General features: G+C 28.6%; 3 protein-coding genes and 1 long non-coding RNA gene across 8 annotated transcripts; 2 read left to right on the forward strand and 2 right to left on the reverse strand.

Moving 5' to 3' along the window:
• The first annotated feature begins 109 nt into the window (after window positions 1–109).
• Window positions 110–3,458, forward strand: LOC139094022 (beta-1,3-galactosyltransferase 1-like). Of its 2 annotated transcripts, none has more exons than XM_070644896.1 (5): window positions 110–1,002; window positions 1,066–1,210; window positions 1,277–1,375; window positions 1,650–1,934; window positions 1,997–3,458. In XM_070644896.1, exons 1-5 carry the CDS (start codon window positions 454–456, stop codon window positions 2,317–2,319), a joined length of 1,401 nt encoding a protein of 466 aa, XP_070500997.1. In that variant the 5' UTR covers window positions 110–453; the 3' UTR covers window positions 2,320–3,458. The 2 variants fall into 2 exon arrangements, with proteins under 2 accessions (XP_070500997.1, XP_070500996.1); XM_070644895.1 differs by having other exon boundaries at window positions 111–1,002; window positions 1,063–1,210.
• On the reverse strand, window positions 633–5,623 carry LOC139094026 (uncharacterized). Its single transcript, XR_011544747.1, has 3 exons — window positions 5,514–5,623; window positions 2,474–2,534; window positions 633–2,420 (listed from the first exon to the last, which is right to left on the reverse strand). It is a non-coding gene; the product is annotated as an uncharacterized lncRNA (long non-coding RNA).
• On the forward strand, window positions 3,697–10,626 carry Rel (nuclear factor NF-kappa-B family member relish). 4 transcript variants are annotated; one of them, XM_070644892.1, is made up of 8 exons: window positions 3,697–3,875; window positions 6,906–7,043; window positions 7,107–7,232; window positions 7,386–7,731; window positions 7,809–8,182; window positions 8,244–8,393; window positions 8,458–9,779; window positions 9,844–10,626. In XM_070644892.1, the coding sequence occupies exons 1-8, from the start codon at window positions 3,857–3,859 to the stop codon at window positions 9,958–9,960; spliced, it is 2,592 nt and encodes an 863-aa protein (XP_070500993.1). In that variant the 5' UTR covers window positions 3,697–3,856; the 3' UTR covers window positions 9,961–10,626. The 4 variants fall into 4 exon arrangements, with proteins under 4 accessions (XP_070500993.1, XP_070500992.1, XP_070500994.1 ...); XM_070644891.1 differs by lacking the exon at window positions 3,697–3,875 and adding an exon at window positions 5,606–5,748; XM_070644893.1 differs by lacking the exon at window positions 3,697–3,875 and adding an exon at window positions 5,785–6,225.
• Window positions 10,013–12,150, reverse strand: LOC139094021 (zinc finger protein 84-like). The gene is made up of 3 exons (XM_070644894.1): window positions 10,655–12,150; window positions 10,207–10,542; window positions 10,013–10,129 (listed from the first exon to the last, which is right to left on the reverse strand). Exons 1-3 carry the CDS (start codon window positions 11,920–11,922, stop codon window positions 10,060–10,062), a joined length of 1,674 nt encoding a protein of 557 aa, XP_070500995.1. The 5' UTR covers window positions 11,923–12,150; the 3' UTR covers window positions 10,013–10,059.
• Window positions 12,151–16,919: the final 4,769 nt, after the last annotated feature.

Raw genomic sequence — 16,919 nt, forward strand, 5'->3', positions numbered from 1 at the left:
ATTTAGTTACTGTAAGATATTTTGATGTAGAAATAAATAAGAGCTGATAAACAAATTGACATCAAAAAGTATTATTAAATCATTAAAGTTAATTTTTGTTGCTTTGATTGGTTAAAAAAGTAAACAAGGCAAATTTTAAGCACAAAAATGTTGCACAAAAATTAAATTCAATAAAAAAGTGCAAAAAGATAGTTTTGTGGATAGTCGTGAAGCAGCTTTAATCACAGAAGGCATCAAGAACATAAAGCATACAACACAAAGTTCAAAAAGTTGCTATGCGAACAAAGCCTTCTCAATTTCTAAAATTCGGATTTTTTCCTATTATTATTTTATTTCTTTTTGTTTTAATTTCGTTAAAATAAAACCAGTGTCAATTGTCAAGCCGCGCTGAGAACATAACTAGTCTGTCTAAGAATATGTGCTATATATTAAATATACATCGAAACATACAGCATGAAGAAATCGCATAAATCAAACCTTGAAAAAATGCAAAGAATTGATTTTAATCAAATTGATTCTTCGGCAAATAGCAGTGAATCCGAACCATTAATTTTAGAGAAAAGTACATCGTTAAAGCGAAGACTCCCAAAATACAATAGCAATAATAATTTTAGAATGAAACATCACAGGATATTAATTTTTTCTTCGATTTTTGTGCTACTCCTGTTCATACACCTTATTATCTTTAGCAACGTTAAAATGAATATAAAGAAGGAAGTTGCAGGATGGTCTAAAAATACATCAAGAGACATAGCGGACTATATTTTGCCAAATCTCAATACAACACTGATCGACTCTAATGTTTGTCATGCAAGCGAGGATCCTCTCCTGTTACTCATCGTCGTTTGCTCATCAGCAGATAATTTTGATGCTCGGCAAACTATACGCGAAACATGGGGAAATACATCTCAATTTAATTACAAACTATTTGATAAATTTCATGGATCGCATAATGCTAGTTATTTAAGTATTAATCACCAAGATTGGAAAACATATTCAGAAGTAAGTAACATCTCATATACATGCATACGTCAAGTTTTTAATCATTTTATTCTCATACAGCAGTCAATAGACAATAGCAGTGGTTCTAGTCAAACACTTGTTAAATTTGCAAATTTTCGAGTAAGCGTAGTCTTTCTTCTCGGAATCTCACCGACTGAAATGTCTGATGAACAGCAATCGGTCATAAACTACGAACATGAAAAATATGGTATACTAATTGACATTTCGCATTCGTTTTATTGAGTGAATTAATTCCATTTCTTTCATTTTCAAGGTGATATTATTCAAGAGAATTTCCTAGATAGTTACAACAACCTAACATTAAAATCGATTCTTATGCTTAAGTGGGTGAGGAATAATTGTTTTGATAAAGGTATGTTTAGATAACGCAACAGCTTGATATCTAGCGACATTTTAATTGACATTTTACACGCTAATAATGTTTACACTACTTGTTTATTTATTACCAACTTTTGTTTTTAATGCTTTAAGAATATAATCATTTTGTCCCTTAACTTGTTATCTCATGTTACTTACATGATACAAAGTATATTATAATTTAGTTTTTTATTCAATCCATACGAATTTGTAAGCTACTCAATATCCCAAAATATGTGCTAACTTGACTATTTTATTTCTAATAATAGTAAAGTACATCATGAAATGTGACGACGACACGTTCATAAATGTTCCGAATTTGATTCACATATTGCTTGGTGGTACGCTGCCGATTTATAAGTCCACGATATCATTTTATGATAAGGAAACCATCTTTGTCACGAAGAAGAAAAATCGTTTGCCAGAATCCAAACAATTATTGCTCGGCTACAAATTTTGCAATGCAAAAAAGATCTTAGATCCCCGATCTAAATGGTATGCACCAAATTATATGTTTAGCGGTACAAAATATCCAGACTATCTTAGTGGAACCGGTAAGCATTAAAAATACTCCAAATGACTTGATGATTAATACTTGACAATTTATTTATTACAGCTTATGTATTCACCGTAGAAACAGCAAGATCTCTTTATAATGAAAGCTTATCAATTCCTTTATTTCATCTTGAAGACGTTTATCTTACCGGATTTGTTGCCGAAAAATTGAAATTAAAACGGACTCATCATCCACTTTTCTTTTATCAATTTAGTAAAGACAAATGTAGTGCAAGAGGAATGATTTCTCAACATCAATTACCCCCGCCTGAAATGCAAGAACTTTATAACTTTGTTACGAACCTAACTATAAACTGTCATACTCCCGAGAAGAATTTCCTTTCGATGAAATTAAAGTTGACACAGCGCAAAGGATGCCATTAAAGGAAAAAGTTTTAAATATAACTCAATGCAATGCTGGTTTGTAACGAATTTCGAATAAATTACTTAGAATATTATTAACCATAGGTAGGAGACTACATATCCTTTGGAAAAAAAAAAAAAAATAGGAGCAAATTTAAAAAAACATTTATGTTACCGGAAATGAAACTCATTGAATAGTTGTTTGAGTCACTGATGATCATTTTGAATGGTCAGGGCTGTGAATTATGAAATTAATTAAGCTCCGCGATTTTAAAAAGAAACTTTTTGTTCATTATTTTTTTTATGGAAAAAATATATAAGAAAAGACAGCATATTCACACTGACTTGATCTTTCAAAAATGGTAAATTTATTTTCACTTTTTTTGAGTATTCAAATTTTAAAATTCGTTTGGAAATTTCGTAGTGCTATATATAACTATTTCATTGCTGCTCTTTACAAACTTATGTCAAAATAGAGTATGCTTATGACATTTCGTTGTATCCAAACGGTATTTTATAGGAAATTCAAACGAACAAAAAAAATGTCATTTCTGTTATTTTAAAGCAAAAGAAATAATGTTTTAAGGATTTTCAAGCCTTGTGCCTTACACGGTGAATATTTAGTCATAAAACCTTTTATCCATGAATGATTCTTGAGTTAGGAAAAACTAAAAAACAGAAAGATCTTGTTGGGAAAATTAAATGACTGCTTTTCTTATCCAACCAATGTCAATATAAATTCACACCATAATAAGTGCCGTGTGGATATTGTAGAAATAATTAGAATATATTTTGTTCAAATTACGTGATTGAGAATATGATGTGATGTTGATTGTATGTATTACCTTAGAATTGGAATTATGGAATTTCAAAAATTGCCTAACACAATGTTCATAGTATACAATTTGATATTAAAAAGACGAATCGAATGCTTTAAAAAATATTATCATGTTTAAAAGTAAACGAAATCTGAAAAAATTCAGTAAAATTGGCCTCTTATAGCAAAAATTTACTAAATAAAAAACATTAGTCGGTAACAAATTTTTATAAAAAATTGAACATAAAAAAATTGATGAGAAAATTTTTTAAATTTATTTTTAAACGCTTATTAATGATCTTATGATGTTGAAGTGAACATGAATCTATTGCATGTTTTTTTTAAAAAAAAAGTATATATTTAGCCTATGTATTTTAAGTTACCAATTATATATCATTTCTGTTATCTTATATTTCAAATTGAGGTCCTCTTCATCTCTTTTTCATTAATATAGCATCAGATCTAGCACACACACAAATACTGTAAGATTATTTTTATTTAAAAACTGGTGTTAAATGTATTATTTGGTATTATTAATCAAAATTTTTTGGATATAAAGGCCTTTAGTCAAAATTTCTAATCATATTTGTTATAAAATGTGTCGAATATAAGGAATGGTATTAAGCTTAATTTGAACAAAATTAAATACATGGCACTGAAGAAATTAAAAATTGTGATCAAAGTGAATCAGTGCTTATTGTAAAATACCAATATTTTGTTCTAATTCAAGACCAAAAAACTATGAAGAGAACCTCAATTCGTAAGAAAAACTGAAGCATAAATATCAATTAAATACTTGAATTATAGACATTATTACACTTAATAAAGACGCAACAAAATTTTAGCCTGTTGAGATTTAGACTCAATTCTCAAAATAATAATTAAATGTATGACTTTGAGATATATCTTTTATTAGAAAATGAAATTTTTAGAAATAGATACCTAGAAACAAATTATTAATTCTCATATGAAGTTTGATTTTAATTTTGAAATCCTTAAAAGACAAATTCAATAAAAAAAGTGCTGAATTAGTTGAAAAATGTTAACATTCGTTTTGACTTTTCTTCGTTTTCTCCATAAAATTACGCTAGTCATGATTATTAGTTTATTTAGGAAGATCCTTGATGAAAAAATTTAAATCGTAGCACGTGCCTTTAAATTATTTTTATGGAAATGCGAATTATAATTTAATAGCTCTAACATGCAATGCATTATACATTTTACAGAAAGACCACTATGGTACCTAAAAGCGGCCTCTTTGTCTGTTAGGATTAATGCCTATGTGACAAATATTTTGTTACATATTTTGTTTAAACTTACAGACCCATCTTTCCCTTCTAAAATAAGAACATAATAAGTGAACGATGGGTCATTGAGAACATTGGAATCACGTAGATCAACATTGATAATTATTCAAAAAGAAGTAATCACTACGAAAAATCTTATAACAATTTATTTTAGCTAATTAAAAATGAATTTAAAATCTCCACGCTACATTTCGAAGAAAAAATTAGATAAATATTCCCCAATCACTTCTTATTGTTCAATTAATATTTTAAGAAGGTCATACAAAAGGTGCTTGAAAGCTCTTTAAGTCACGTTTATTTGAAGTTGTCTTTTAAAATTAAAGCAGCAGTGTTGATATCTTGCCTTTGACTTTGTAAAAGGCAAATTTTGGAAAGGCGATGTAAAGGCAAGGTCTCTCAAAAAAAGTCTTTCAAAGTCAGTTTAAAGACAAAGGTAACTTTTCTGCGTTTGCAAAGTCAAAGGCAAAATCTTTGAAAAAGTCAAAAACTTTCCAAATACATTCCACATCAATACTGAATTAATGCTTTATTCTGTAGATATTCGGAGAATTTAATATGTCTTTATTTTATTTCATCTGAATTCGTAAATAATCTTTTGTTGACCTTCATTGAGTGCAAATGAACGTCGAAAAATTAAATTACCCGAAACGTGCTGTTTGGTGCAAATTTCTAGAATCTAAATAACCTCAAGATTGAATATCTTAATGAAGGAAATATCATCCTAAACTTCCCCATTCTCAACAAACAAAATTTATGGACTACTTTCAAGGAATCGATTTAACTTTTCAAATGAATTTCAAATTCCAGTTAACACGAGATTTAGTTTTGGGAATATCCCATTGAAATGTGAATAAATTTATTTTTTCTTCCTCATGACGTTTTTCAGATTAAATTAAAAGACTGTATGAGTAGTCATGAATAAATTCACATCTTATTAAAATAAATTCGTGCCTTTATCATAGACTTAGACCACCTAATAAATCAGTTTTTATGTGTTAAATTTAAATGATTAGGAGCAAAAAAATTCGTATACATGACTGATAAAATTCTGTAAATGTGTCAAAAAGTTGAAGTATTATATGCTTCCTTACGTTAACATTCGGGGACTCCCTTAGATTACATTTATTTTTAAAAGTGTTATCAGTAAACTTTTTATTTCACAAACAAATTAAATTTCGCAACAGTTTAATAGGAAAGCTTGTAGTGAAAAGAAGCTAATTATATACAAAAAATATTTGGATGGAAGAAAAAGTGGAAAGTAGAAGAGAATGTATAGTGTTATAAGACAATCATTTGATGTGTGCAAAATTGCCGAGAGCGAGTGGGGTAAAAAAAAACTAAAATTTCCCAAAAATCCAGTCTAACTCTTCTTGTTTACTTGCTTGCTGTACATTAAAATAATTTTTTTGCGGGAATTTCCAACATGTGGATTCACGTTCCGATGAATCAGTCGAGAAGTGTTTTTTTTCTCTTCCTTCTTGTTCTGAATATATACCGGTCTTTCTTCTCTTCACATTCAGTAATATATCGTTGTGTGTTATATCTCTCAATTGCTTTTATACCATACACTTATCATCATCATAAACAGACTAAACATGTGTTTGTATCATTAATACATTTGTTGTCGATTTCGGGAATCACCATAGAAAAAAAATTGTACATCATATTTCTTTAATTGATTTTAGAACGTGCTTTTCCTTCACAACGTTGAAATGCAAAAGGCTTGTGCTCTTTTGAATTTTAAAATAATTTTTATTAGTGGAGCATCGTGAATTTTAAATAATCAAATTTGTTGACTGCTGTGTAAGTACGTTAGGACAAAGAAACATTGAGAAAAAATGATGTGGTGTTTATTTTAGCATCGATGATAAGACTCATTACATCACTTATTCATTTGTCGTATAACGTTTGCATGCGAGAGAAGAGAACTAAAAAGTTCTCTTTTTTCACATACAATTCAATAGATTTTTGTCAGTAGAAGCAACAAGTTGCTTTTTGTTTCTGTTTTTGTATGTCTCATTTAATCGTGTCATTTTATGCAGTTTAGTTCAGTGTTTAAACAAAGAACAAAAAAATGAATTTAAGTGATCAGAATTTTTTGTGGGATTTTGCAAAGGATGAATCTAAGACAAGTGGTAAAAAATATTAAATAAAAGTGATCAGTGGCTGAAAAATTGAAAAGTTATCAAATTGGAATAAATAAATTTTTGCAAAAAAAATTGCTGCTGTGTCTATAAATGGGATATTTAATATCAAAAAATATTTTATTGCACGAAAATTCTGAGAAAATGTTTTTCTTTTTTTATTTATTCGTACCTATCGCGTTCTGATAAGAATAGTCAATAAATTTGTTTCCTCCTATTCCTTTATCGATGCTTCGGCATATAAAAACAGTTTAAGCTTTTATCAGCATTTTATTTATGATATTCCCCGATATGCATTGAAAGTTAATTAACTGGAAAAATTAATGTTAATTTTCGTAGATTCAAGTTTTATGAGCTCTTATCCATACACGTCACCTTCTTCACGTTCATCAACATCAATGGATTCTGGACATGACTCGCCATTTCATACTTCAAATGTTAATCAAAATATGGTCGATCAAGCACCAAATTATTACAGTAATTTACTTTTTAAGCACTTTACTTCTTCATAACTTAAGCGATTTTTATCCCATTTAACAGACACAAACTTTCAGTGCTTTGGAAACTCATTGGGAAATCCCACAAATTATCTTACAATGCCGCAACCGTATACTACTTCATTCCCGTCTCCCTCAATTTCCGCATCATCTGATGTCGATAAATATTGTAAGTAATTCTTTTTTCATATTACTTTCTTATTAGCATGTTTATTAGTATTTGTGCTAGTTTGTTTAGAGCTTCAGAATAAATTACTTACATCTACAAATAATCTCATATACTTAAAGCATTCCTTATTATATTTACTCTATTATTCAACAGGTACAACAAATTTCCAAGAAGTAGCAAAGCCCGAACTTAAAATAATTGAACAACCAAAAACAATTTTCCGATTTCGTTATGAGACAGAAATGCAAGGGCCACATGGCATGATACAAGCCAAACCACACAGCAAAAATCAAAAAGTTTACCCTACTGTAAAATTATTAAATGCAGAAAGTTTTGATGATCAAACAAAGTTCTTGATCAAGTGCTCATTATATCAATTTGAACCAAATGAAGAGGTGCATGCTCTTCATCCACATAAATTAATTATGCGTATAGGTGATGTTGAAAACTGTGATCCACATTATATTGAAGTTTCAAAGCAAAATGATTATACAGCGGTGTAAGTATGAAGAAAGCTTTTGAAAGTTTATTGAAAGCTCACTTTATGTTTTTGTTTCTTTCTCTTGAACTCATTAGTTTTCAAGGTTTGGGGATTATACAAACTAAAAGAGACTGTATGAAAAATATATTATTTGAAAAATTAAAAGCTGAGAAGCAACATGAACAGAATCGCAAGCTTTCCGAAGAGGAAAACAAACATTTATTTGCTGATGCTGTGAAGTTAATTAAAAAGACAAACATTAATCAAGTTCGTTTGGGATATACAGCTTTTATGAAAAATAGTTATGATAATACATGGATAAAAATCAGTGGTCCAATTTACAGTACTGTTATAAATAATAAGAAAAATGCAAAAGTTGGAGATTTGAAAATTTGTAGAATGTCCACACATACCAGTGAAGCTGATGGAAATCAAGAAGTTTTCATTTTTGTTAGCAAAGTTGATAAACGTAAGCATACATCTACAATAATATTTAATTGAATTCGTTTTAACTTTGAACATTTGAATAGAAACAATAAAAGTGAGATTTTTTGAGACGGATAATGGCGATCCTGAAGGAAAAGTCATATGGGATAGTTGTGGTAAATTCAGCCCATCCGATGTACACCATCAATTTGGAATTGTTTTTAAGACTCCGCCATATAAAAACGCTAACATAGGTGAGAAAGGAAAAATCACATTTTTCGGAAAGCTCTAAATTTAATGATGAACATGTTTTTTTAGTGACAACTGTAAAAGTATTTATTCAACTGTTTCGAACAACTGATAAGCAAACAAGTGAACCATTGGAATTTATATATAAACCTAATAGTCATAACAAAAATAAAAGAAAACGTCCACATGATGAAACTGTAATTCCAACAGTTGTTGGAGATTTCACAACTTCTAATCAACCATTCTTTGCACCACAATCGTCCACAAATATTCATTCAACACATGATATAAATCAGAATACACAACATCATCAGCAACAGAATCAACATCATGAAAATGAAAATGATTGGAGTTTCCTAATGAGTATCACTCTCGAAGACATTTCTCTCAATAATATAGAAGAAAGTGATATTGAAAAATACAGCATGGATTGGAATAATTATTTAGGTCTGGCAATTGATGCACCAAAATCGATGAACCGAGATTCCATTGATCATTCAAACTTATCAATACTTGAAAAACTAAAAATGATTATGAAGCTGTTTAAGGAAAAATATGATGATGAGAAAATTCATGAAATGATGATGGTACTGATAAAAGCTGCTGAGGATAGAGATGAAAATTTGTTAATTGATGTCATACAATATGGAACAATGAATGATATAAAAGAACTTGTGTTAATTCTCGTGAAGTACAAATTATTTGAAATTTTCAAATCAAAGAATGAAATTGATCAAAATGCATTACATTTGTCAGTAAATTTGGGCTATATTAGCTTGATCAAGGTATTAATTAAATTTGGTGTTGATGTCAATGAAACTGATGCATTTGGTTCATCTCCTTTACACTTAGCAGTTCAAAGAAACAATCTTGCAATGGTTCAAGAATTATTGGACACAAATAAATCGATAAATATGAATGAGTTTGATGATAATGGTCATACACCATTAAATTTAAGTGTGTTAAATAATAATATTGAAATAGCAAAGATGTTGATAAGTCATGGAGGAAATGTTTTGAAAAAGAACCCTACAAACGGTTTCACGTGTCTTCATGTTGCCCTACTTAATGAAACCATAAATAAAGAGTTAATTAAACTCTTAATTGCAACCGATAAGACACTCTTGACACTTGAAAGTCATGAAGGCATGAATCCAATGGAGTTATCGATTAAAAACAAATTGCCTGAAGATATTATTGAATTAATATCATCATTTTATGGCGATACAAAAGAAGAAATCTTAGATGATAAATGCTTTCAAGAACTTTGTGAAATCTTCAATAAGAATGATAGTTGGAAAGTATGGCTTATTAGAATGGATATGGCTGATCGTATTAAGGAATGGGTCAATTTAGAATCACCTGCAAAAGCATTACTACAATATTTAATCGTAAGTTTATATTTTCATTTCGAATTGTTTTTGAGTATCATTAATTTTAACTTAATTTCTAAAGAATACGAAGAAAACTTTACATGACTTTATTGAGCTCCTTGAGTTAACAGATGATGATGAAAGAGAATGTGCTTTAAATGCAATTGATGAAATGATGGTTCGACAATTTAGCAAATAATTATGAAGAGGCAGGCTGAAAAATCTACAATTTAAAATAAAAATCAAAACCATTTAATTTTCATATTTTATTCGATGCCACGTTGTTACTATTTTATTGCTATTCAACAAACGTTTCATAAATAATTTCCACCTCTTTATTATGCTTATCTTCACATTGCAATAAATGCCTGAAAATGAAGTAATTGAAATTTAATGTAAGAACAACTTGCACAATAGCGTAGTAATATAAATAAAAAATTCTTACTTTGTGAGTTGAAATCTTTCTTTAAATGACTCATGACAGTAATGGCAGGTGAATCCCTTTTTTAAATGTGTACGAATGTGTCTGGGTAAATGCCGTTTTTCGGAAATCTTCTTTTTACAAATTGGGCACGTCACAGATAATGATCCGGTCTCTTCGTCATGCTCCTTTATATGCGTTTCATAAGTCTTATAATGGATAAATTTTTTATGACAAAGATTACATACGAAGGGAGGAGGTTCTTTATGAACTCTTATTTGATGCCATTTTACTGCATCACTGTATAAAAACGATTTATCACATTTATCACATCCATATCTTCGATCATCTGTATGTTTCCTAGAATATAATAATTTAAAGGTATTTTTATAGTAATGAAATGTTTGAGAAAGTAATAAAGTATAAATTTAGTACAAAATTAAACAGTCATTTAGTTTAGCTCTTAATTTACCTTGTATGATAATCTAAATGTCGCTTATGAAAGTACGAGCGTGAACAAATATTGCAAACAAATTGCTTTTCTAATTTACTTCTATCGTGAATGGATTTGATATGGCAGTCTAATGATGATTTGGTTTTAAATTGTTTCTTGCATTGTGGACACTCTATGTCACGGACTGAATTATGTTTGATCATGTGCCTTTGCAAATCGTATCGGAGTAAAAATTTAACAGCACAGATATCACACTCGTACTTGTAATCGCTTTTGTCGCGATGTTTTCTTGCATGATGACGTCTAAGATGAGACTTATTCATAAACAGCATTCCACAGATATCACAAACAATTTTCTCTAAAATATCCTTCTTTATCCTTTGCTTAGGTTTAAAGTCCAATGAATATAAGTTCATAGTTTCTTGTTCAATATTTTCAAATTCAATATTTCCATTTTCTTCTTTTATAACTTTCTTTATAGTTTCATTATCTTCTACATAAGATTGAGAAGCTCCATCCATAATTTCTGGTAGTTGTTCTTGTTTTATTGTTATATCTACAGCATCTAAACTGTCTTCTTGTACATATTCCATTACAGATTCCTGTTCTATAGTATTATCGATGTCAGGCGATTCCTTGATTATCATATCCTCTATTCCATATTCTAAATCGTCTTCATGAGACGTCAGATGAATTTCAAAATCCTGTTTATGATCAAAATTTTTATTGCAGACATAGCATATGAAGGTTTCTACAGCAGATTTTATTCTCTTGGCTTTATTTTCAGATCCTTTACTATGATTTTCTTCATGATTTTGAAGAGACTTGAAGTTTTTATATACTTTAAAGCATATCTTGCATTCATAATTTTTGACTTTATCAGTAGTCTTTAATTCACTAGTTTCTTTAGTTTCATGCTTAATTTTAAAATGATGATCAAAACTTGCTTTATATTTAAAAACTTCATTACATACATGGCAAGTAAAAGGTCCTTTAAAATGAGTTCGATGATGCTTAATTAACATTTCTCTCGTTTTAAATGCATGTCCACAAATCTCACAAAATTTATCCCTAACATCAGAATGAATACCTTGTATGTGTCTATTTAATTTATATTTTGTTGAAAATGATTTTGTGCATTTTATGCATTCGTAGGGTTTCTTGTTTTCGTGAACTTGTCTCTTGTGTGCATTCAGCGTATAAACGTTAGAAAACTGCTTTCCACAGCTGTCGCAAATTGTCGATAAGCACGTCTCCATAGTTATTTGAGAAAAACCTAAATTCATTATTTTAAAAATTCACTTTTGTTCGCAAAAAAATATAAACAACCGCCTATTATTGACTACCATATTGAACTTCCGCACATCATTCAGTATATTCAATTTTCTTTTGATTCTTTTAAACACAGGTTTTGTATATATACTCCTTTTAGAATATTATTAGACGAGTTTAAAAATTCAATTTATATTTTGTGAAAAAAATTAATTAACCATTTTATTTCAATGAGAACTATCCATAAACTGATAGCCCGCGCAGAAGATGAAAATTCGTTATCAGTGATGACTTTATTTTAAAAAGGTAACTTCTGCTGATTTTTGAAATAAATTAATTTATTACTATTGTACCATTTTGGATGACTCCGTTGTAAAGTTATCTTTTAATTATATCAATAATTTGTTACCGAAATCTATTAGGAATGTTTCTAAAAATAATAATTTTGTAGTTTTTTCAAATTATGATCAGGAAAAAATGAAAAATGTTTTGGAATAAAGGTTTAAACCGTTTTGTGCAATTTTTATTAAAAATATTTAACAACAAGCCTGTTGTCTGGATACATTGGTAATTAAGTACGTTATAGAATCGAGTAGTTAAATATCTTATGCGGTCATTTAGTTTAAACGGGAAATTTATATGATTCATGGGGGGAACGTGACTCAAATAGAAATTGAAAACATCTAGTTATAATCCCCCTTAATTTAAGGAAAAATTTGAAGCAATTTTTTAAGATTTTTCCAAGTTAAAATTTAATGGAAAATTGTATAATTTGTGTAAGAATGATAAGTTAAAACGAATCTATGTTATAGAAATGTTAAAATTCGTGACGCACAACTAGTTTTTTCGTAGTGAAAGTTGTTTCGCCCATAAATTGAAAGAAAAGTTGTGAAGTGAAAAAAATTCAAGAACTATTTTCTTTTTTTTCTCGGGAAAATTGAGTATCTAAAAAGTGATAAAGATAGAATTATAGAGATTAAGGAAAATGGGCAAGTGTTTCGGAAAGCAACGAGCGGAAACACCGAAAATCGAAGCAACTCCCATCGATGATCCACCAACAATTCCAACAATCATTAATCCTAATCCAATTCAGCCAATACAGCCACCGGAACCTGAACCACCTAATACAAATGCTAAAATATTTGTAGCTCTCTATGATTATGATGCCAGAACGGACGAGGATCTCAGTTTTAGGAAAGGCGAGCATCTAGAAATCCTCAATGATTCACAAGTATGTATTATAAATTTGTAAAGCGATAACAAATGAATAACAAATTATAGTTAGTATATTCATATCGTCATTATCCACTTGAGAATGAAACATTTTAATATGTCTGATATAGTCAGTTATTGTGCATCATTCATCTTCTACAAATCTTTTTTTATTCATGTAATTTTTTATGTACCTACTTGCTACACACACCCAAAAATCTTCTCTTTTATTATTATTATTCCCTTTATTTATGTTTTTCGCTTTAAAAAACTATCGAAATGATGAAGCAAATGGTTCTGTGTGGTGTGTTTATTGATTAATAAACAGAATTTAAACGTGAGCCTAAAACCTGTTTTTTCGGTCAATAATATACACTTTAGAACCTGTAAATTTTTCTTTTTTCTCCTCACATTACTCATTATATTTCGAATAGTTTTCATAACTATTATTATTATTATTTATTGATAGTTCATTAAGTGTATTAATATACTGCTTACTGCTCTCAATTTTCTTTACTTTACAAATTAGTCAATTCTCTTTCCATTCTATGTATCTAAAACAAAAACTATTCACCTAACATCATGAATGAAAATAGAAATTAAACTATGCCATATTATTGTGTATTTCATTCGAATTGTTGATTTTAAAATAAAATGCATAAGACATGCAGCTAGTCATCGAAGCTATATGTTTATTTCCATCAATATGAACTCATCACATGATTTCGAACATAGCTGTTGAAGATAAATAGAATACCATAAAAGCTTTTGAACTGGCAAATGTCAACCATAACTTGACATGCATGCTGAAAATAAAGCACACAATGAAATGTTCTAAACATTAATTTTAGCGACCATACGGACTAACCTCAGCTAATGTACACAAAAGAACAAACATTAGAAAGAATAAACTTTCTTTGTGGTTCGATCAGGCGCGATAAAGCTGTTGTTAGTTTACTCTATGAGGTGAAACTAGGTAGTCATAAAATAAAAGTTTTCTAATATCAATTCCACTTCAGCTCAATAATAATTTTAGATTAGAGCATAAATAATATATTAAAGTGTACAGATAAAAAAGAACTAAAAAGATTCATTTGTTTGTGCTTGATAACAAGCGAAAGACTTATTTAATTGCTGATGCAAAATGTTTGATATCTTATAAAAAAAAGTGTGTAAAAAAATAAACAATAGAAATTAAAGTGAAATTTTTTCAACGTTTATCATTGAACAATTAAATACAGTGAATTTTCTAAATTGCATTACTCTTCAACGGAATATCTATGTGCTTTTGTGGAAAATTTGCAGCTGTAAAAAAGTTTACTACTATCTATTTAATTGACTAACTGCTGCTTATTGGAAAGTGAAAACATCTTGAATCTAATGTACACTCTTCCGTTTGCCGATAAAACCAAATACACACGCTTTGCATTTTAAATAAATATTTAGGGTTTTTATTTCTTATTTATATTTAACTTTGATTTCTTTATACATTTTACTTGTTAAAGATTTAATAATAGTTTCTATGATTAGAAATTTTACAAAAATATTGCATGTAATCAATTAATTCATAACATAAATTTAAGTGTCCAAAAACACGACCGACCTAGTATCTGTTCGATTATGAAACTAATGATTTAGAAAAATAATATACATACTTTGAACGGAAATGACTAAGGCATGTATGACGTCAAACATCATTTCAGTATAGGTATTTAAAATATTTATGAATATTGCCTTAAAATGAATTTTTATAAAAAGAAGATTAAGCATAAAGTGTTTTATTTTATAAGGAATTTTATTGTTCATAACTCAGCGAGTACTGTTTCTTGGAAAATGTGATAAATAGTCCTTGATATTTGCGCAGCGAAAATATTTTCATGCTTTTAACACCACAAACTATTCTTGTTCTACTACAATTAAACTGAAACTTTGAACTATTTTAAATTTTTTTATTTACCCTTAATTTGTACAATTAAAATTCATAAAGAACCATTAAATGTCTTTCTCATTTCCTTTTAACTCGCATATTTGTGACCTTAACAAGTAATACAAACAAACAACACGACACAATAATTTGCAACACAATATTTCCCACCATATGAATCGTTTCTCATTAAAAATTTCTCGGGTTATTTTTTATTTCTTCCTTAAAATTATAATTTTCGGAAAAATATGAATTTGAATTGATATTAAGTGTCAAAACAATTAAGCAATATAATTTATTTTATTACTTTTTAATCTTACCTTTGTTTTTCATTTGTTGAGCTTCTTGCAAATAAAATGATACATTTAAATTTTCAAACACTAATCTTTTCTTACTCTTTTTCTCTTTTCAGGGTAAATATACTTCGAACAATTGACGTATACCTACATATATTACAATATTTTTGATTATTTGTTATGGTTCAATGATGTATTCTTTCTTTTTACAATCATAAGGTGATTGGTGGCTTAGCAGGAGTAAGAAAACTCGCCAAGAAGGTTATATTCCATCAAATTATGTGGCAAAACTTAAATCGATTGAAGCTGAACCGTGAGTATACATTATTTCTAAGTAGTTATTGAGAAAACAACGTAAAGTTGTCATTATCATGTCTGTGCTGATTCATGCGTAGGAAATTTGATCAAAGACAACAAAAAAAAATCTTTCTCAACGTTAAATAATAATCTTAACAGAATATAAACTATTATACAATATGTCTAGAATATTTATATAAAATGTAAAGGTGGAATTGAATTCAAAGCATTAGTCATGACATTCAATAAAGTTTTAAATCAACATTACCGACTTTACCTCAAAATCATTGCTGACATAAATTGTTCATGTGAAATTTATGACTGTACAATAACTTTTGCGTGATAATGCTAATAATCAAAATATTTTTATTGATTTTTCTTCACATCTTTTCATTAACACTTCTTGGTATTGAAAGTTTATAATTATAATTGTTCTTTTACTTAGTTTAAAAAATGTCAAGAACAGCATATTTGCTTACACATTTGTTACATTATCGGAATACTTTTCATATGTCAATGAATAATCTTAAACTTTACTCAATTTGTAAATGCTAATTTAATATTTAATGCAGTTTCTCACTTCTGAAATCAATCGATTAATATCAATTCTATAGCATTCTTAGTAATTATAAAGGCTAATTAATGCTTAAATTAATTAGCTTCGTACCCTTAAAAAGTTTTAAGTAGAAACGACAGAAATGTCTGGAAATGTCACAATATTTAAAAATCACACAAGTGATGAGTTTTTGTGGAGACTCAAAACACCTAATTGCGAGAAATGTTGAATAATATGATTTATTGGGAACACTAATCAACAAAGGATTTAATCGGAACGTGTAAAATATTTTTTCGCCTTACCTGATCATATTATGTAACACTTTGAAAGTCATAACTTTGACAAAAGTTTAATTGTGCGATACAATGCAAAAATTTTGTAGAGTGTTTGTGTTCTTGTGATCTTGATTCGTCTCTCATTCTCACAAAATTCATTATAAGAAATATTGGAGACAAACGTGAGTGTATATTGGTGTATATTGAAATAATAAATTACAAAATTTAAAAAAAATACAATAGTCAAAAAGTAACAATAGAGATGGCAATCTTAATGAGTTAAAGTTTATGTAATTTTTCTTTTTTATATTCATAATTGTAGTTTTTTTGATAAGAATTTCTCGAAAAGTCTAATTAGATGTGAGTAGTATTGAGCTTTGGCATAAGCTTTATGTGTATACTAAAATATCGTAACAACACTGATTGTATCAACAAGAAGAAGCAATGTTTG

This window comes from Chironomus tepperi, unplaced genomic scaffold, assembly GCF_022539635.2.
Source record: "Chironomus tepperi strain 1889 unplaced genomic scaffold, CSIRO-AGI_Ctep_v1 contig_349, whole genome shotgun sequence".
Classification (NCBI taxonomy): domain Eukaryota; kingdom Metazoa; phylum Arthropoda; class Insecta; order Diptera; family Chironomidae; genus Chironomus; species Chironomus tepperi.